Genomic DNA, 19693 nt, shown 5'->3' with positions numbered 1-19693 from the left:
AAGGTAATTGAGGCGGTTTTGTTCCATCTTGGCATACATATCTACGATATACTGCTAAAAGAGTCGGCCAAAGAGGTGCAAGTGGTGTCCATCATTTCGATACATCAATGTGAAACTGTAGTAGTTCATCACGGTGACTCTGTCGTTTCTGGTCGATCGAGTTTCAATGTTCCACCCAGGGTCGCCTTCAGGAAACATCAGCACGTAATGGAGTGGGTAATACAGGCAATGCATCTCACTGATTGATGTCAGTTGGTCACTACGCGTACAGATCACAATATCCCTTCCAGAGGACTCCGCGTTTTCACCGATAATGGCACCAATTTCAGAAGCATTTGGTGCATTATAGCGTCGTGGATCTGGGGCATCGTCAGCTCGAATAATCATTCTGATGTTGGAAGCACCACCATTATCTTCTATGTATTGGGCCATTGTCTTGAAAAGATGGACGAAAGGATTGGTTTCATGCATTAATTGCTGAAGTACTTCCAAGGTGTCTCGCGCGAGATGGCTTGCAATTGCATGTCGATTTGATATTTTCGTTGTCAGTATCATGGACGTATATTTGTGCAAATGCAGGTCGTTGGCCATTAGCAGGAAGTAGCGATCCCATCAAGTGGTAAACACTTCCATGAATACGGAAGCAGTAAGCGCCCCGTCTGCCATTCATTACACTTTCGTCTAAATTTACACCAAGAGAAGTAAAACTGAGAGCACTACAATAAGCTCTGATCTTGAGCCGGAAATCTTTTGCTTGCGCCCCAGTCCCTGTCAAAAGCGAGGCAATCAAAGGAGGGGTGGGTTTGAGAGGAGAAAGTACAAATTGACCATTTCCACAACAGAGCTGAAACTTAGGATCATTCATAGTACTTCCAGCAATTTTTTCTCCACTCCACATTCGTGCCTGACAGTGGCTGCAGATGACATTCATGGCTCCTACATCATGAAGATTTGGCATCGAGACATTGGGATCGCGAGCCACATTGGGCCTAGAATTGAAATTTTCTGTATTTCCGTCTTGATTATGAAGGGGATAATGGCGGTTTGAGCGACGACGATGTCCTGTTTGACCACAACTGGTGCAAACCGCATTTTTCTGCTCATTGTTTCGCCCATTATTTATAGTAGTGTTTCGTGGAGAGAAATTTGGGCAACGACGATTGGTAGAGCGCTGGTGATTGTTGCCGTTGCAAGATGGGCAGCGAGGCATGGTTCAAAGAAGAAAAAGGCACCAATCGAAAGAATTGAGATTCTAATGACTTGGTGTATTGCAAAAAGATATTAAGAGGTTCTGATAGCTCAGTGTAGTTGTAGAAGAAAAGAAGGCACAAAAAAAAAAGAAAGAATAATAAGAGGTTCTGAAGAGAGAAGGCACAAAAAAAGGTTCTGATAGCTTAGTGTGGAAGTCATGTGATTTACAAATTATACGTTTCTGTTTTCGTGGTTGCCTTGGCCGGTAGCAAGTAGCAACCCGTTATTTTGCAACCCATCTCTAATGCCTTGTCTCCTTACTCCACTAGGAAATGGACGTTCCTATCCCTCGAAAGCCTACAGCCACTGAAGAAACGCAGTGGAAATTGCGCAAAGAATAGATTTTATACCAATAATTAAATTTTTCATCATTTTTTTCATTTTCTATAATTTCCATCATCTTCAGATATGTTTGAATTATCTGATTTTAAAACATTTTCGATCGCCCGAAATCCACACTTTCCATCCGCTCAGGACTGGACACTGAAGAAATCGATTTGCGACTGATGGATGAGCGTGGGCCGCTTCGCTGATCGTACAGCATCGACAATAGCCGAGTTCTTGACGAATGCTTCAACCAACTTGCGTACAATTGGTTCAAGTGCGTTGACCATGTGCTCATGACACTTGGGAGTGTTAGGCGCATGAAGATAGTTCGTGGACGAAAACGTAACTATGCATTTGCTTGTCGACACACCCACGGTTGATGGCAGCGATCGTTTCCTGACAGAGTCGGAGTTAATCTGCCGCTCATGTTGCTGGATTGGTGTCAGTTGTTTCATGAGCTTCCGTTGCTTCCGAAGCCGGGGATCGTGGCTTTGTTCGTGTGCTGAGGGAGTAGCATGTTGTGAAGCTATTGAGCCTAAGGGGGAAGATGGGTCTCCTCGGAGGGTGACCGGTTCTGATCTTGATCGGAAAGAGTCATGTTGCTTCCGAAGGCAAATGGGTTGCCTCAACATGCTGAATGTAGTCGTGTGCTTTGCACCAAAATGCTCAAGGCAAGACGGACAGGCAAAGTGGTGTTTCAAGTCGTCATGCGACGAATATCCCGTGAATTTCGCAAAAACGTATTCGCCTGTGTCAAAGTGCCTTTTGCCAGGAGGTATTGCTGGCATTTCACTGTGTTTTTTCTGTCTCGAATGATAAGAGGAGCATACTGGTGTCTAGGATGGCGACATAAGTTTGTTGCATCTTTTACTGTTTTAGAGTAACGATTTTTTGCCAGGTCCATTACTTACCATCATCTGATCCCAAACGATTGATTTTTGTTTCATCAGATAATACCACTCTGTTCCAGTCCTCAACAGTCCAAGTACGCTGTCTCTTTGCAAGGGCAAGGGAAGCGTTCTTCCTGGAGGGGTCAAAGGCAAGGTGTCACGCTTATGCATCAACTTGTAATTGTTGGCCTGCAAAAAGTCCCGAATCGTCTGGGAAGCAACAGGCGTAGTAGAGAAGAGTTGTCTGCTAGCGTCCACAGCTTGAATCGTCGAAGGATCAGACACCCCAAGTTGGTATGGCTCTGTATATTGAATCTTTTGGGAACAAATGTCGAAAGCGATGTTGACAGAGTAGCTATTAAAACTGATTTTGTTCGATTTCACAGTCACGGTTCGTCATGCTAGAATGGGGAAATTTGACAAAAACTGCAATTGGGTAGGTTTTTTATAGTACGCGCTGATTTTAAAAAATTCCTCCAGCTTTTTTTTTCCAAAGCTCTGCAAGACAAAATACCGTTTATTTGCGCGATTTTTTTGTACTACAAGAGTCATTATTGTAAAGTAATATAGCAATACTCTTATAAAAAGATTCAAAATAAGTCAATCAAGTGATTATTGTCAACGAATGCTGCGAATATCGCGAGAAAGAAAGGAAAGAAAGGGGGTTGTGGCTCAACAGGCCCCCATGAAAAAAAACGGATGTCTTTCAGTGATTTAATGGAGAAATTTCATTGGCTGGGATTTTGACCATCTGATAAGTCAATAACCCCGAATTTTACAATAGCGGCTGTATATTGGCTGGATTTATCTGATGTTGATAAACAAAACAAATTGCAGATTCCGCACACCCTTTTCCGTTTTCTGTTTTTTTTCTTTATTGCTTTCATTTTCTGTTGTGTTGCGATGACCAGCTTCATACCCTGCCTTCTGGGCGGAAAGACCCTTACGGGTGTCCTTCCTCCAGAGAAGCAACCTATTTCCAAGCCCTACTTGCCATCGACCTCATCCAACGGTCGTGATCAGTCACTCCTTGATATTGAATCTTGCATCGACGATCCCAGTCTGGCCCCATTGGGACGTCACGTTACTGCGCGACAACGTAAATCTCGTCATTCCAATGACCAAGGCGAGGTTCATATTCAAAAGGAAGTTCCAAAGAAAGAAGTTCGCACAGACGGTTCATTGATGCTTCGACGAAGGGGCCTGCGAACGGAAGAATTGGCCCAACACTTGGACGCTCTGTTGCCACCCTTGGCTCCTTTTTTGCAATCCGATGCACGGTATCAAGATTTGGTCGAATTGGATATTTCTCGCAATCGTCTAACGTCTTTATCGAGCAACATCACCTTGTTGAGTCAACTGAAAATTCTCAATGCGTCCTCCAACTTGCTGACCAGTATTCCCAAGGAGTTGTATCAGCTCACCCAGTTGGAAGTCCTCATTCTGAACCAAAACCAGTTGACGTCAATTCCAGAAGAAATGCCAATGCAACTACCTCAATTAGTTACGCTGCGCGTAGCTGCCAATCATATCCAATCGTTACCATCAAATATCCGATTATGGCGCAAAATGCGACATTTACAATTAGGCTCGGTGTATGGTGGCAATCGACTTAGTTCGTTACCCGATGGCATCGTCGACATGTCTGCATTGGAAGATTTGGATGTTTCCCACAACCAATTGCTGAACCTTCCCTACAATATGTTTATACCCCATCTGATCCACCTGAATGTCAGCAACAATCAACTCGACGCTATACCCAAATCGATCGCCCAATGTCATATGTTGAGAACTTTGAACGTTTCTAAAAATCATCTGACGACATTACCAGCTGATCTCGTCGAATTACGCCGACTGGAATTGTTCGATATCAGTGAAAATCTTTTATGCATCATGCCAGCTGACATTCTGGAACGGATGCGGACCACTTTACTCATCACCGGCAATCCTCTGACTCGACCTGGTCACTGCGATCTGGGGAGTGCCGATGCTTATGCACGCATCCTGAGACAGATGACCCAGCGTGCAGTTCCTATGGTACCCTCGTCGGGTTCCTACCGTGATCGATGCGGACCGCAAGGCATGGGATGTCTCAACGCAGACGAAGTCCCGTCACCGGAATCGACCACGCCAACTACCTCCCCTGTTTCTACTTCACCTTCCTCCTCGTCTCCTCCCCCACACCATCTGGCCGTGGTACGACGTCACTGCGAAGACGATGATGCCGCCATTGATCGTGAACTGTCGTTTCATGCACGTCAATTAAACATTCGTGGAGCGCGACCGAATGATGGGCCTCACTTGGCTGGGACCGTGTCCGTCGACCATCCAGTCTTGGAGGCCCAATGCGTACTGTTGAATGAATCAACGCAATTATCTGGCTCTGCCAACCTTATCCATTCCCTGCGAGAATTGGCAACCCGTGTTATTCTTCGGCGAAATATGAAGGTCCCGTTTGACTGGTTACCGGCGCATTTAGCAGAAGATCTTTCCAAGAACTGTCGCATTTGTGCAGCCTGTCAAGGGGCATTTGTGAATGAATGGGTGGCTTCCGTTCAAGTGAAGAGCTACAAAGGCCATCCGGCCGTTGTACGTCGAGTCCGATTCTGCTCAACCCGATGCTGGATGACGTGCCTGGAACAATCAAAAGAACCGACGGCCAAAACGGTTGTTTGTGTCCGTGGCTCGGCTACCTATATCAATCATGAAGATACACCCGGCGATGCAATGCAACAAATTCAAGCAGCGGTAGCGGCGGCCACTGCAGAAGCTCCGTGAACCCACTCCCCCCAAATCCGTTGCACTATACCCCCGTCTTCCCTCTCTACTGTATATAATTCATTTTTGACGTTTTCCTGTTATACCATTTCAGATCACCCACGCTACACCTTGCTTTCATCTTGCTTGATAAACTGGACTTTTTTTTTGCAATGAGTTGCTTGCTTTTTTTTGATGTTTTATTTTTGAGTGCAGGAATTCGTCGTTTCAGACGAGTTATAAAGTGATGTTCCCAACTATAATTTAACACACCGTATCCACAGGTGTTCATATAACGTATCATCCAATGTGCGAAAGTTGAGACGTAAACATATTATATGTCTTTGAGAACAACTGTGTCAATGCCGTGGTAACGAACGATCGGTTTCGGATCGATGCGCCGCCAGTCACACCAAGAAAGGCAACTTTGACGCAGCGAACAAAAAAAAATACATTGGCCCAGCGGGTTGCTGATCAGAAAACCGATCATGTCGGGTAAGAAATCAAAGAGCAAGGCTACGACTGCCAGCTCTTCCAGTAGTCCATCGACGACTCCCGACAAGAAGCCGCAGGGCAAACGTCACATTGTGCGAAGCGGCAATGCTGGCAATAGCAGTAAATCGACGACGACCGATGATGCACCTGCAACCGAAAAAAAATCCATCTTTGGTAATTGGACAGGCAAAACGCCTGTATCGCTTCTGCACGAACATTGCCAGAAACAAGGATGGGAAAAGCCCATTTTTGACATGATGAAACGGAAAGAAGGTTTCATTGGCGCTGTCAAACTTGGCAAACGCAACAAGAAGACGGGGGAGATTCAGACAGTGACATTGAGTCCACCCGATCCTTATCTGCCGACGTCCGTCGAAGCCCGTCATCTTGCTGCAACCTATTGTCTTCACCGTATCAACTCTCACATGCCCATGCATCGTGTTCTTCCTCCCGACCATCGCGACTATTGGCAGCATTTTGAACAGTTCAAAACCAAAAATAATCAATGGCAATATTCGCCCGATCCGTTTACCGCTCGTCCTCCACCCGCTCAAACGAAACCCGCCGTGGATAGACGACCTGTGAAAGAGCATGCCAGTGCTGCGGTTCCTATGCCCGAACAGCCGCAAAAAAGTATGTCCCACACCATGAAGGAAATGTCAGAAACGAAGCGCAAACAGCCTCATCCTGTCATGAGCGAGAAAATGGAACAATATTGGCGAAGTCTGCCCGCCGTTCACATGACGCAAGAAAACAGAGATTTTGTCGAAAGAGTGATCAAACGATCCAATTTGGTGTATCAAACCGTAAGCTTCTTTTTATATTTCGGTTCACCAGAACATGACATGGCTGATTTTTTTCTCTACTTTTGTTTCATCGTATCAATGAAGCCTACCGAACCTTTGTCCACTGATACTCAACGAAAGATTATTGATACCCTGGTACATATGGGTTTCCGAAGATCCCATGCTGAAGAAGCACTTGAATATTGCAGTGACACTTCATCTGCATTGGATTGGTTATGTAAGTGGGGATCCAATTGACCGACCAAGTTCGATGAATTTCTTGATTCTTATTTTTGTTGATAGGTTTGCATGTACCTGAGGATGGTGAGCCCGAAAAAAAAACAATTATAAAGGTTTTCCATAGTTTTATTAACCAGGAGATTCGTAGATCTACCACCTACCTTTATGAATGCCAATTATAATCCAACCATGACCACGGTGTCGCACACAACACAGTCCTTGGGACGCGACTGGCTTATCAAACGAATGACAGCAATGGGATATCCCATGGATATATGTGAAGAAGCAATGCAAGAAACGAATGATGATGACGGTAAAGCGTTGGAAATCTTGCAATGGCGATTGTTGCACGGAGATGAACCGCTGCCTGTGCCTGAGACGATGGACGGTGATAACGAGGAGGAATTAAAGACCTTGCGACAGGATGAAGCGGTGGTGCTTGCCTCCATTTACGAAAAGCGGTTCGAAACGGAAGAAAAAGGCAATCGTGTGTATTACCGAATTCGCATGACGGCACGGACATCCAGCTCGACAAAACAACGTCAACCTCTGATCCTTGAGATCATGGTCCATGAACGTTCGCTGTATCCATATACCCTTCCTATCTTTACTGTCGAATGCGAAGACTTGCCGTCCTACCTGAAACTAGCCATCATCAAGGGGCTGGTCGAAGAAGGCGAAAACAACCTCGGATCGCCTTTGGTGTATATGTGCGCCGAGTGGTTGCAAGATCACGTCGATGAAATCATTGCCAATCCTCCCAAACTTCGAGCCGTGACCAAAAATATGACCACTTTACATCACCGTAAACCCAAAAGAAAAATGCTGCGTACGTTAAAGAAATCCGGTCCTCGAGCCAAAGCGCTTGAAGATCCCAACGGCAACGTATCTAAACAACTCAAGTCAAATTTGGAGGCCATGCATACTTCCTCCGAATATGCGATACTTGGTCAAGTACGGGCCAAGTTACCTGCGGACCAGTTCAAGAAGCAGATTGTGCAAATGGTGTTGCAGCACCAGGTTACCATTGTCAGTGGTGAAACCGGTTGTGGTAAAACAACCCAAGTGCCTCAATTTATCATGGATGAAGAAATCACTCGACTTCGAGGAGGTTTATGCAACATTATCTGTACCCAGCCCAGAAAAATTTCTGCCATTGGCGTCGCAGGCAAGTGCCTTTATTTTTTCTCTTTTTGATTGGTTCTCGGTAAATATATCGTTTCTTACCCGCCCTTATCTTGTGTATCAATAGAGCGAGTGGCTGCTGAACGATGCGAAAAGGTCGGTTTATCCGTAGGTTATGCCGTTCGTGGTGAAACCAAGGTAAGATAATGAATGGATGAAACATTATCAGTCCTCTTGACTTACAGTATTCAAGGTATCTGCCGAGACCCGGCTGCAATTCTGCACCACTGGTGTGTTACTTCGACGGTTGCAAAGCGATCCGACTTTGACCGGTATCAGTCATGTCATTATTGATGAAGTCCACGAACGCTCAGGTATTAAAAGCGACTATCAATATAGAAAAACTTTTTAGATGCTGATCCTTTTTCTCCTGTAGTCGACAGTGATTTTCTCCTGATCATTTTACGTCAAGTGCTAGAGAAGCGAAAAGATCTCAAAGTGATTCTCATGAGTGCTACCGTCAATCAGGAATTGTTCTCCAACTATTTCCATGGCGCACCTTTTCTATCCATTCCTGGCTTTACACACCCCGTGGAAGATTTGTATGTTTTCTCTTTTTTTTCCAACCCCATCTGCTTCGACGGTCTGTGTACTTAGCGAACAATTTTTATCCGCAGCTATCTTGAGGATATTATCAACATGACAAATTTCATGTCCAAAATGCCAACACCAAAGCAAAAGGAAGAAGATGCGGTTTCCAAGGATAGTCAATGGGCAAATTGGCAATTGGATTTGCTAAACGAAGGCTACGACGAGCGCACGGTGAAGATATTGACACGGTATCGGAATCAAGAAAAGATTGATTATGATCTGGTGGCACACACTGTGAAACATATCGTGGATAATGAGACTGCCAAGATCGATGGCAATGCCGAACCGGCTGTGCTTATTTTCATGCCTGGTGCAATGGAGATTAAGCGGTGTATTGAAGCTTTGGAAGCAACGTTACCATCCTCGGGTTCGTATGCCATTTTGCCTTTACATGCCAACCTTTCCCCTCAGGAACAAACACGCGTGTTCCAACAGGTACCGCCCTCTGTACGGAAAATTGTGGTAGCCACCAACGTTGCGGAAACCTCCATCACTATTGAAGGTGTTGTGTATGTCATCGATGCGGGACGGGTCAAAGAGACCCAATTCGAGGCGGCCAGCAGTATGATGCATCTTGTGGAGACGTGGGCTTCCCGAGCATCTTGCAAACAGCGACGTGGTCGTGCCGGTCGTACACGACCTGGTAAATGTTTCAAGCTGTTTACGAGGGATCTGGAAGCCAAAAAAATGCGGGCCCAACAAGTGCCTGAAATTTTGCGCACACCTTTGGAACAACTGTGTCTGCAAGTCAAGTCCATGGGAGAACACGATGTGAAATCCTTCCTTCGCAAAGCCATCGATCCCCCATCCATTCAAGCTCTTAACAGCGCTGTGCATGCGCTACAGGTGGTTGAAGCAATTGACCAGACCGAACGGGGTAATCTCACACCTTTGGGGCATCACATGGTACGTGCATGAAAAAAGATACTTTCGAGACGACGGGAATATTGATGCGTAAAATAGGCTTCGATTCCTGCTGATCTACGTATCAGCAAGATGTTGATTTTTGGTTCCATTTTCAAATGTCTTGAACCCATATCTATTGTTGCTGCCATCATGTCGCTCAAGAGCCCGTTCACGTCACCTATTGATCGTCGAGATGAAGCCAACGAGTAAGCATCCAACAGGGATAGGAAAAGTTGAAAGCGAGAGTTAACGGAATTCCCTTGTAGAGCGAAGCAACAGTTTTTGTATGGCAAGAGCGATTGGCTTACGAGCATGACCGCCTTCAAGGCGTGGGAAACCACGATTAAATCCAAAGGCATGCGGGAAGCACGATTATTCTGTGAAGAGAATTTCTTGTCGTTCCCCACAATGGTGGAAATCCAGTCATTAAAGCGTCAATACCTGGATGCGGTAGAGGATATTGGGTTCTACCATCGCAAAAACAAGGAAGAATACAATGTGAATGCTGGCAATAGCAATTTGTTGAAAAGTATTATTTTTGCCGGTCTTAACCCGAACTTGGCCAAGATCCGCATGCCCGAAACAAAGTATGATCGCGTACTCGCCGGTGCCGTTGAGCGTGAAAAAGAAGCTCGAGAAATCAAATTTTATACCAAAGACGACGGTATGTTAGGAACCTGACTTGGATGTTTTCTGTTTCCGTCACAGGAACTCATGGGAAATTGTTTGCCAAATTCGATAGGTCGCGTCTTTCTGCATCCATCATCAACACTGTTCAGCAGCAACAATTTTGGCGCTTCATTCCTGACGTATTATTCTCGCGTATCCACTTCCAAAATATTTATTCGAGATGGAACCGAAGTACCATCCTACGCTGTATTATTTTTTGGAGGTCGTGTGGATGTCGATCATATGGGTCGCGGTGTCGTCGTAGGTGACGATGGATGGATCAAATTCCGTGCATGGGCACGTATTGGTGTCCTCGTCAACCAACTGAAGCGATTACTCTCTGCAGAATTGGAACTGAAAATACAAAATCCCAATGAAGATGGTAAGATTTGAATTTTTATAGTCATTCGACTGCTTCCAACTGATGATGATGATGACCTGTAGCTTCCAAGAGCGAGGTGACCCAAGCCATTATCGCCCTTATCACCAAAGATGGAATATAGAACGGTTCCTCTTGTACAGAAGAAAATAAAATAGACATAATAGACTCAGTGATTTACAAAAGGAGATACTCTGGGGAAGCGGAGAAGGGAAACTCGATTTTTTAAGTGGAGATCACACCAATCCTGCAAATCAATCAGTCATGCGAAAATTATGGCACAGCGCAGATGGAGAACACAAGTTCAGGTGCTGTTTTGCCTTCATGCGTGTTTCAATTGTTTGCAATCCGTAAGAACACTTTCAACGCAGGCAAGAATATCTTGCGGACACGCCCACATTCGCATCGGCCTTGGTCATTGCGCTCTTCGCGTTCTGTCACCATTGCACATGGCGCACTGAAACTAACACTCTAGTTCCTGGAGTAATACATGATCATTTATTGTCACAGTAATATTGAAGACATGGTTTCAAGAACTAAATTGATACACAGGGACAGGGCAAGGTAGGGAAACATCCTAGCATACAACAAGATCAAAAAAAGTGCGTAAAGCCTGAAGCATGTTGCATCAGCGTTCGAACACAAGCTTTATTGAAAGTTATAGAGTGACTGTAGTGCACATGGGTTGCTCATGGCAGCATGAGTAACATGGCGCAGCTCCTCTTTGCATTCCTTACGCGAAAGAAGAGTGAGGCGCTGAATTTCGCGAGTTTTGTTGCGGGAATCGAGCCAATGAGGTGCATTCGCGGTCATAAAGCAAGGTCACATCGAAGGTCCTCGAACGATTTTTGAAAAAGATATAAAAAGGGGGCGTTTCTTCTCATCTCTTTTTTTCTTTTGTGCGCCAGTTCGGAATCAGGGGCTGCTAGGCTGGTGGTTACTGGTAATGATGAACGCTCCGGTTTTTGGTAAAGCATTCGGGGTATGGCGAAAAATCCGAAAACCATCCTCTAATGATAGGATTGGCCATCCTCTGAAGAAGATTGTTTTCGTTCCCGTCGGCTCTTCCCTTTGGGCGCCTGACTAGTCATCAGCGCGGTCATTGTGGAAGGTATGTCGGTGGGTTTGCTTTTTAATCGCAACAAAGGTAAATGAAAAATAAAAAAGGCTTTTTGCCTTTATTATTCTTTTTCTCAGCCCTTTGTGGGTTGAATAATAAAATAAAAAGTGGGCTTAACGTCCTGTGGACGATCACACGCCACTTCATAGAGAAAGAAAAATAAATGAAAAACACCTTAATTCTCCTTTATATTACGGTCATTTTCATTTGATGCCCAAAGCGACGTTCAAAGCGGTTTGTTTAAGAACAAAATGGACCGGCCAAAAAAAAAAAGCAGATAGATGAAAATGAAAAAGAAACTAGCTTAGCCTAGAAAGACATACAACAGGATAGACCTTTTTCCTTTGTTTGTCGCTCATCTGTTATCTCTTCAATAAAGACGCCAATAAACTCTTGTCAAAAATCGTCCTCTTTATTCAAGTGTTTTGCCTGCCGCGACTCATTTCAACTGTGCCACCCCACCCCCACTCGTCTCCGTTTCAAGTCAAAATACATTTTGCTGGCCGTTCGTTTTTTTATGGTGTCATTATGTCATCCTGTTGCGGTCAGAAATGGTGGACCGGGAAACGAGTTTACTATGTTGACGGCGCTCCATCAGTGCTTCAAAAGTAGCCTCTGGCGGTTGTCCTCACGGTGGCTGCCATTTTTTTTTTTTTTGGAGGCAGAATCCTTGTGCGATGAGGTTTAATCTTCACGAATCTGCCAATGCTTAGCCACTGCTTCTGATGGTCGCATTGTGCTATTGTAAATGGAATGAAAACACAGCTGACTAGCTAGATCTAATGTGCTGCAGCATTGCGTTTGAAGAATCATCAAATGCACATGTCATAAGGGATCAATGAGTAAGTGACAAACGCGCCTTGGTCGATGGCTGAATAAACCTAATGTTGTTTTCGAATACGTCGGTATAAAATGGGATGTAGCGTTATAAGCGATTGCTAAAGAAATGTTCATAAACATCCTAGGGAGCAGTATCTGGGAGCCGCGGTATTGGAAAGGGGCATCGTAAGCAGCGCAAGTCCGCTCATGCCCTTTGCGCCAGATTCACTCGACGATGGGCCCAGACATCAATTTGACGCAGCTTTGTGAAAACCCCAATCACACATTTGATCTGTTTCCTGGTAACCTGCGGTTTGCCACTCTTGCATTTTTCATTAAAATTTGAAACCATTCTTTTGAGCAATATCGCCAGGGATATCTGTGACATTATGATACATGAATTGGGAATATGTTTCCAGCAAAGATGAGCAAAGGCAAACGAAGCAATGATCTACTTGCTATTTGCAACAATCTATTAGCCATAAATGTTTAGATGGACAAAAAGTAACATCGTCTTTATGCTTACTGAAGTTTAGCTTTTCTCGATCGAATGCAAGCATGATCGCGTGTTCGGGGTTCCTGTCGCCTGTGTAATGATAACTCAGAAGTGATACAAAATGCCAAGGGCAGCGTAACACGCATTTTGGGTGACAGATCAATGCATATTGAAGTAAAGAGGTGGGTGCACTCCATATAAATGGATTTCGCTGTAAAAGCATAGCAATAAATTGTAGGTCTGCCACGCAATCGCGAAACGCGTCACGCTCGACGTGTCAAATTGTAAATAAATTAAAAAGGACGCTTGCGGATCCCCTTTTTTTTTTTCCTTACTGATTACTGTATTAAGACCGTCTCACCGTAAGTTTGTTTTAACCCTTGACGTTGTGTGGCCGTGAAGTAGGAGAGGCCTGTGTGTTGCCAGGCTGGCCGGTTCAAGCCATGGTGCAACGACAAGCAAAGAACTGATTTTTTTTGACGCATTATCGTTGAATTTAATTCGCTTTATGAATCGTGGCAGCAATCCTACAGATCCAATTGTGAGTGGTAATAGCTCTTCGCGAGCTTCAGAACTGTCGAATTTTAACTTATGGGAGGTCATTCAACGACTCAACTATGAAAAGGCTGAAGAACTCTTCAAAGAATTGCTTCGCGAACTCGACCTCCCGAACGTGGGTCACGCAGACATAAATCAGCACCGCAAAGACACCCGCTTCGACATCGATGCATTTCAGCTAAGGATTGTGGTGATGGAAGAACGTAAGTGGAAGTGGTTTATCTAATAAAGAATTGTTTTATTGTATTGGTGGAACAATTTGTTCCTCCAATCCGAGAGAAAAGCCACGAAGAAGACGACCAACGCTAGGTTGAAGCTATGATGGTTCTCACGGAGCCCAGAGAAGTTCCATACTCGGAAAACGTAACCGAAGAAAGGAAAGTAAAGAAGATTAGGAATAAGAATGAAAGCCATTTCATCTAACAACGAAATTTTAAATACCCGTCTGCCAGGTCTGATCCTCAGTCAATTCCCTGACTTTGCATCGGAGGGTCAGACCCTGTCGTTCCTAATGCTCGAAAGCCCATGAGATGCCGAAAAATCTGCGGAGCCACGCGCGAGGAAGCTCAGCACTCCGCGCAACAACAGGGCGACGCTCCGTGCAGCCCGCGAGTCAATCCAGTGTGCAGCAACAAGCTGCACAGCGCTATCCTACGGTGAAACCGTTGCGCTAAAATAACAGCATAAAGAAATACGATGGGTTAACGGAAAAGGTAAGCCAATTAACCTTTTTTTTCCCAATTGCATGCTCATCATTAATATAGTTCGAGTAAAAGACGGTGCTGGTTAGAAATGGAAGCGAAATCCCAAGAAGATACAGTGGAGGAGGTTTCAGTGTAACTGCGCGCATATCAGCTTTTCAACCGGCAACCGGCAAAGACACGCAAACAGACAAGAAACAGCACGGAACCAACGAAGCACAAGGAACGGAGAAAGAGACTGTGGGGAGGATCTCACTGAGCCTTTCCCTTCCGTACACTTGCGATACGGAATAAAGAAAACAATTAGAATCCATCATTCCGGAAAAAGGAGAAGAATAGAAAAAGAAAGTAAACGCACGTAATGATAAATATAAAGAAAAGGTAAGCTCCAGATACCGCAAGTCACTGACGGTCCAAGCGATATAAAGGAAGATGATTAAACAAAAATACAGCAGGTGTATGTGCAAAAAAAGGAGAATGTGAGTTGGCTGGGCAATAAGTGAGACGTACAGGGTGATGAGTCTTGCGGTACCGTCGGCTGGCGGGTTCAGGGGATTATGCAAGAGAGCTGGGGCCCACGGATAGGTTTAATTTTCATTTCCGCAGTGAGGGGAGTGAAGAAAGTCCGCTGGCGTGGCAATTTTTTTTCTGGGTGTGGATTGCATTTTTTTGGAGGGTTTCTTTTGGATTATGCTTGCAGATACCGAACTCCTCAGTTTTGCTGCAGCATATGAGTTGTTCCACCAAAGGCTTTCAAAAGAGACCTTATTCACTGCAGCATGTTACGCTTTCCTCGCCTTTGAATCGTCTCAGGCAAGTCAAGAAACACCCTAGTCCATGGAGCAACTCACACTCGGCTTTTTTTCCCCCACGACTAACCTCTCTTTACACAGCACACGCCCGTACGCTTGACCATTCTTTACATTCTTTACGCTCTCTATGCAGACGCTTCACTGGAATGCAATCCTTTTCTAACCTTTTTCCTGGAACGCCTGGAAACAGCCAATAACGATATCGAGCAGCACTTTGTGTATTGCATATTAGGAGGGTCCGTTACTCAAGTAAGGAAAAGTTCAGCTCTGGGGCTGCTCCGCATGCCATTGCTTAACTTGTATATAAACCGTGCGCAGATCAGCGACCTGAAGCCTCAAGAAATATGCGACGATCCTTCACGGCTTCCACCTATTCAGCGGGAAGAGACCCATCTCGTTCATTTACGAAAGACGGTGGCTCGTCTCATCGATGATCCGTAAGCCCTCCATGGTCGATATTTGAATCTTGCATGGCAACCACTCACTCACGCTTACTCTTTGCTTAGCGATACAGTGATGGAGACGGAGAATGAGATTTATTCTTTGGATACAGTTGCAGCCAAGGTGATTTTTGTCAGAAAAAGTGGGCTCTTACAAGATGGAGTATTGACGTTGGAGCATACCTTTACAGTTACACAATGGATCGCCGCTTGATCAAGGCATCATAGAGTACATCACGTCGTTGATGAGAGAAGCGTGTGTGCGCACAATGACGATTCCGGAAGGTCAGGTAAATTTCAGTATGGTGAAAAGTTTGGGGCGGGGGAAACTCATAGACGTATTGAATACGGTTTTTCTTGTCCTCAGGTTTTGGTCAAAGCATTCCAGTATGATGGGTTTGTGGAGAAATGTGGATTATCACCTGATGAATGTTTATTCCCGAGCTTTCTGGAGTTCAATCACTTTATTGCACTGGACATTGTGCCGATCCTTATCAAAACGTCTGACCGCAAAGAGTAAGATAACTTGTTGACGTGGAATAGGGAGGGGGGGGGGACAATGGGACTGAGTTGCTGCTTGGATTAGATTTTTGTATGCGTTGGCAGAGGTGCCGGTGACTCCAAATTCTGTGGATGTCATTCATCATGTGCTCACGTGCGGATCGTTGAGCGAGATTCCCAGCGAATTTTTGCATGCTTATGTGTCAAAATGTATTCGATCGTGCGAGTTGTTGGATGAAGGCGTCGCGCAAGATCGGCAAGTGAAGCTGGTAAGCTCGGTTTCTCAGCAAAAACGATGGCGGATTGAGTGCGTTAACATGAGGATATTCTAGGTGACGAAATTAGTGCAGTCGCTTTTGCAGAAACAGCTGATGCCAATTGCCGAATACTTTATCGAAATCCAATCGTTTTGCGTAGCAAATTTACGATTCAAGGTGGTGGCGAATCTGTTTCGGGTAGCGTCGGCTGAAGCACAACGTATTGGCTATGACATCCAGTAGTATGATGCAATCAAGCCTACGCGACTAAAAATCCTGGACTTGCAATAAGTGGTGGACATGCAATTTTCCAGACCAAGCTTGGACGCGAGAAAGCAAGGCAAACATTACCTGCAAAATGAACTCCATGAGACGTCAACGTCTCTTCAATGCATCGATATACATATCCCATCTCTTGTACCATATATTTCTCTTTTTTTCCGGAAGAATTTATCCTTTCATCTACATAGTTTAATGTTTTTGTTTACATTTTCATTAGCGATTTTGGTTTTGTAATAAAATGATGACAATGATCTCGTTTCTTTTACAATGATCTTATGGTTGGGTTCCCGCCGATCGAAAACAAAGGGGCAGATGAATCCTATGCCACAGGTATGAGGACAGACGCAATCGTGATATCGATTGATACATGTGCGTATGCCCATTCATTGTTCAGACACTAAATGAATATATATAAGTCTAAGTATGCTGACATTTTTTACTGATATTGTTTTCTTTTGCCAAATGATGAACTGTGGTTCTGGCTTACCGACTCCGCCTTCGACAGAGCATATTCATCGTGTGCGGACGACGCAAAGGTTGCCGTCTTTGCGCCCCGACCCTCGACAGCTGTTTTATCCAATACCCATTCGCCTTCCCCCTTTTTTGCACACTTCGTCCATTCAAGCATGTCCAAGATGTCACTATAGAGTATGGTTGTTACGTAAGTGTTGATTCTACAAGATAGCCATCGAGCGAAACTGCCAACTGAGCTGACAGGAACAAAATAACAGGACGCCAAAGCCGTAAAAAAAGTCAACGATGGGTTAATACAATAACCAGTGCGAAACCAGTGCTTCACTTTTCAATACAGTCAACCATCTTGATAATGCTATTAATAAAGCTACTGTTGAACGTTGTAGCCATGTAAATTTTTTCTTTTTTCAAACAACCCCTTATTATGGAAGGCCTTGCCCGTGGGTGCCGTGGGTGTGACTAGCAATTTTTCGTCAAGAGCAGCACAAGGCCACTCTTTTTTGTTCTCCCGCTTGGCTTTTTCATTCGATTTTATTCTTATTCTTATATATCTTTATTATCGTTGGCCTTGATTGTTGTTGCTTTTGCCCATGACGATCACGCATCGACAGAAACCGAGTGGAAATGCGTTGAGTGCGAGTTCTGCCAACGATTCGCAAGTGGACGATAAAGAGCCTCCTAAATACCACTGTGACGCTTGCAGCAACGATGTCACCAATACAGTCCGCATTCGCTGTGCAGATAAAGATTGCCCTGACTTTGACTTGTGCGTCACTTGCTTCTGCAATGCGGCCGAACCGGTCAAGCATAAATCGTGGCACGATTATCGTGTTGTGAAACCCCACAATTTCCCCATCTTTAGCGAAGACTGGGATGCGGAAGAAGAACTGTTGTTAATCGAGGCCACGGAAAAGAATGGCATGGGCAATTGGCAAGCTATTGCCGATTACGTGGGTACACGAAGTAAACAAGAATGCGAACAACACTATCTGGAAGTGTACGTTTCCAGTCCCGATTGGCCACTGCCACGAATGAACTTGACCTTTGAAACGAGCGAAAGCGAATGCAGAGAACGCAAACGAGTACGATTACAGCAATCTCGAGGTTTAGGACCACGAAAACCGGCCGCGGCGCCTGTGAGCAGCAAGCCCATTACGAGTGGACCGGCTTACCATGAGATTCAAGGTTACATGCCGCGACGGTTCGAATTTGAGACCGAACACGAAAACGAAGCGGAACAATACGTGAAAAATATGATCTTTAATGACGATGATACCCAAGAAGAAGTGAATCTAAAAATCATGGTTTTGGACATTTATAATTCACGGCTCGATCGACGCATGGAACGTAAAAAGATGATTTTTGAACGAGGATGGCTCGAGTTCAAAAAGCAGCAAGCCATAGAGAGGAAACGGCATCGAGAAGAACGGGAAATCTACAACAAGACACGAGTCTTTTGTCGATTACAAACGGCCTCGGATTACGAAACCTTTGTGCAAGGCCTTATTAAAGAACAGCAGCTGCGCGATCGGATCATGACCCTTCAAGAATGGCGTCAGGCGGGCCTGACCACGTTCCGTCAAGGAGAACAGTACGAACGCGATAAACAGCAACGATTAGCCCATCTCAAGGCCTTGGCTTCCCTGTCCAACGAACGATCTAATCTTGCCGGCGCCAACCATCGCAACAGCTATCGTGCGCAGATGGCCGCCCTGGCGGCCACCAATGGTGCGAGCTACTACAGAGACAAGGTGGCGCAACAGAATCACGTCAATACTGCTTCCACAGCCGGTGCGGCGGCGCCGGCCGGTGGACGAAAACCGGCGAATCCCTTGAATATCCGGGATGCCGATGGTATCCATCTGCTGACGGAAGAAGAGCAAGTGCTGTGCTCGACCCTACGTATTATGCCGCGACCTTACCTCGTCATCAAAGACACCATTCTGAAAGAGTATGCAAAGCAAGGATATCTGAAACGACGACAAGCGCGAGCATTGATCAAGATTGATGTGAACAAGACCAGTCGGATCTATGACTTTTTCATTGAGAGTGGTTGGATCAAACCGTTCAAAGAAAATTCCACAGCACCAACCCCCACGGCTGCTTCCACGCCTTCTGTCCCTCCCTCTTCCTCTCTCCCCCCAGCAGCCCATGCTTCTCCAGCCCCGAACCCTTCTGTCACCACCCCATTGCCAGCCAACACCGCCACTGAAACAGCATCGTAGAAAAAAAAAATCTACCATATGTGGCCCCTCAACTTTTTTATTATTCACCGAGGCGAAAATAATGACCTACTTTTTTCTCCTCAATCACCTAAAAAAAAGACTCACTCTTACCCCAGAAAGAAACGAAATAAATGGATTTTCCTTTCACTGTTTGTTTGTGTTGATCGCTGTTTTTTTTTCTTGTTGAGATATTTTTTACGTGACGATCAATGTCGCAGATACATGGTATCCAATTGAACAGTCCGTCATCCAGTTTTTGTGAACGGCCATCCTTGGTGCACAAGCGCGCCACCAAGCACCAACCTTCAGTAGAGTCACCGGATGACACGATCGCGTTGATCGTCCGGCTGGAAAACACGTTGAACCACATCAGTCAACAAGGTCGACCGACCAATTTTGCTCGTGTCTTGATGAGCATGCATGAATTGGGTGGTACGTTATACAAGATTTGATATTTTCACACAAATCCACTAATTAATCTTGCTTCTATATTTTTATGGGTGGCCCCTCAGCCAAGACGCAAGACCTTTTGC

General features: G+C 45.1%; 6 protein-coding genes across 6 annotated transcripts; 5 read left to right on the top strand and 1 right to left on the bottom strand.

The window, feature by feature from the left end:
- Positions 1-1580: 1580 nt before the first annotated feature.
- BYT42DRAFT_585372 (uncharacterized protein) lies at positions 1581-2700 on the bottom strand. The gene is made up of 2 exons (XM_051569982.1): positions 2490-2700; positions 1581-2414 (listed from the first exon to the last, which is right to left on the bottom strand). The coding sequence occupies exons 1-2, from the start codon at positions 2637-2639 to the stop codon at positions 1722-1724; spliced, it is 843 nt and encodes a 280-aa protein (XP_051419259.1). The 5' UTR covers positions 2640-2700; the 3' UTR covers positions 1581-1721.
- Positions 2701-3317: 617 nt separating this feature from the next.
- On the top strand, positions 3318-5386 carry BYT42DRAFT_585371 (uncharacterized protein). The gene has a single exon (XM_051569981.1). It carries the CDS (start codon positions 3372-3374, stop codon positions 5244-5246), a length of 1875 nt encoding a protein of 624 aa, XP_051419258.1. The 5' UTR covers positions 3318-3371; the 3' UTR covers positions 5247-5386.
- A 141-nt stretch (positions 5387-5527) lies between these two features.
- BYT42DRAFT_585369 (P-loop containing nucleoside triphosphate hydrolase protein) lies at positions 5528-10661 on the top strand. Its single transcript, XM_051569980.1, has 12 exons — positions 5528-6526; positions 6611-6743; positions 6809-6829; positions 6894-7913; positions 7998-8068; positions 8124-8244; positions 8307-8472; positions 8548-9427; positions 9485-9633; positions 9694-10091; positions 10170-10478; positions 10541-10661. The coding sequence occupies exons 1-12, from the start codon at positions 5714-5716 to the stop codon at positions 10597-10599; spliced, it is 4140 nt and encodes a 1379-aa protein (XP_051419257.1). The 5' UTR covers positions 5528-5713; the 3' UTR covers positions 10600-10661.
- A 4184-nt stretch (positions 10662-14845) lies between these two features.
- On the top strand, positions 14846-15082 carry BYT42DRAFT_539209 (uncharacterized protein; the record flags this gene model as incomplete). The annotated part of the gene is made up of 1 exon (XM_051565524.1): positions 14846-15082. A coding segment is annotated over exon 1 (183 nt), but the record flags the coding sequence as incomplete, so codon positions are not given.
- A 313-nt stretch (positions 15083-15395) lies between these two features.
- Positions 15396-16791, top strand: BYT42DRAFT_585360 (uncharacterized protein). The gene is made up of 5 exons (XM_051569979.1): positions 15396-15545; positions 15613-15711; positions 15789-15937; positions 16008-16191; positions 16255-16791. The coding sequence occupies exons 1-5, from the start codon at positions 15498-15500 to the stop codon at positions 16420-16422; spliced, it is 648 nt and encodes a 215-aa protein (XP_051419255.1). The 5' UTR covers positions 15396-15497; the 3' UTR covers positions 16423-16791.
- A 660-nt stretch (positions 16792-17451) lies between these two features.
- Positions 17452-19307, top strand: BYT42DRAFT_585358 (uncharacterized protein). Its single transcript, XM_051569978.1, has one exon. The coding sequence runs from the start codon at positions 17526-17528 to the stop codon at positions 19158-19160; it is 1635 nt and encodes a 544-aa protein (XP_051419254.1). The 5' UTR covers positions 17452-17525; the 3' UTR covers positions 19161-19307.
- The last annotated feature ends 386 nt before the right edge of the window (positions 19308-19693 follow it).

The sequence above is a fragment of the Radiomyces spectabilis genome, assembly GCF_025331425.1.
Source record: "Radiomyces spectabilis strain NRRL 2753 chromosome Unknown BYT42scaffold_14, whole genome shotgun sequence".
Classification (NCBI taxonomy): domain Eukaryota; kingdom Fungi; phylum Mucoromycota; class Mucoromycetes; order Mucorales; family Radiomycetaceae; genus Radiomyces; species Radiomyces spectabilis.
Note: the sequence above shows the minus strand (reverse complement) of the source record. Positions and strands in the feature narration are given on the sequence as shown.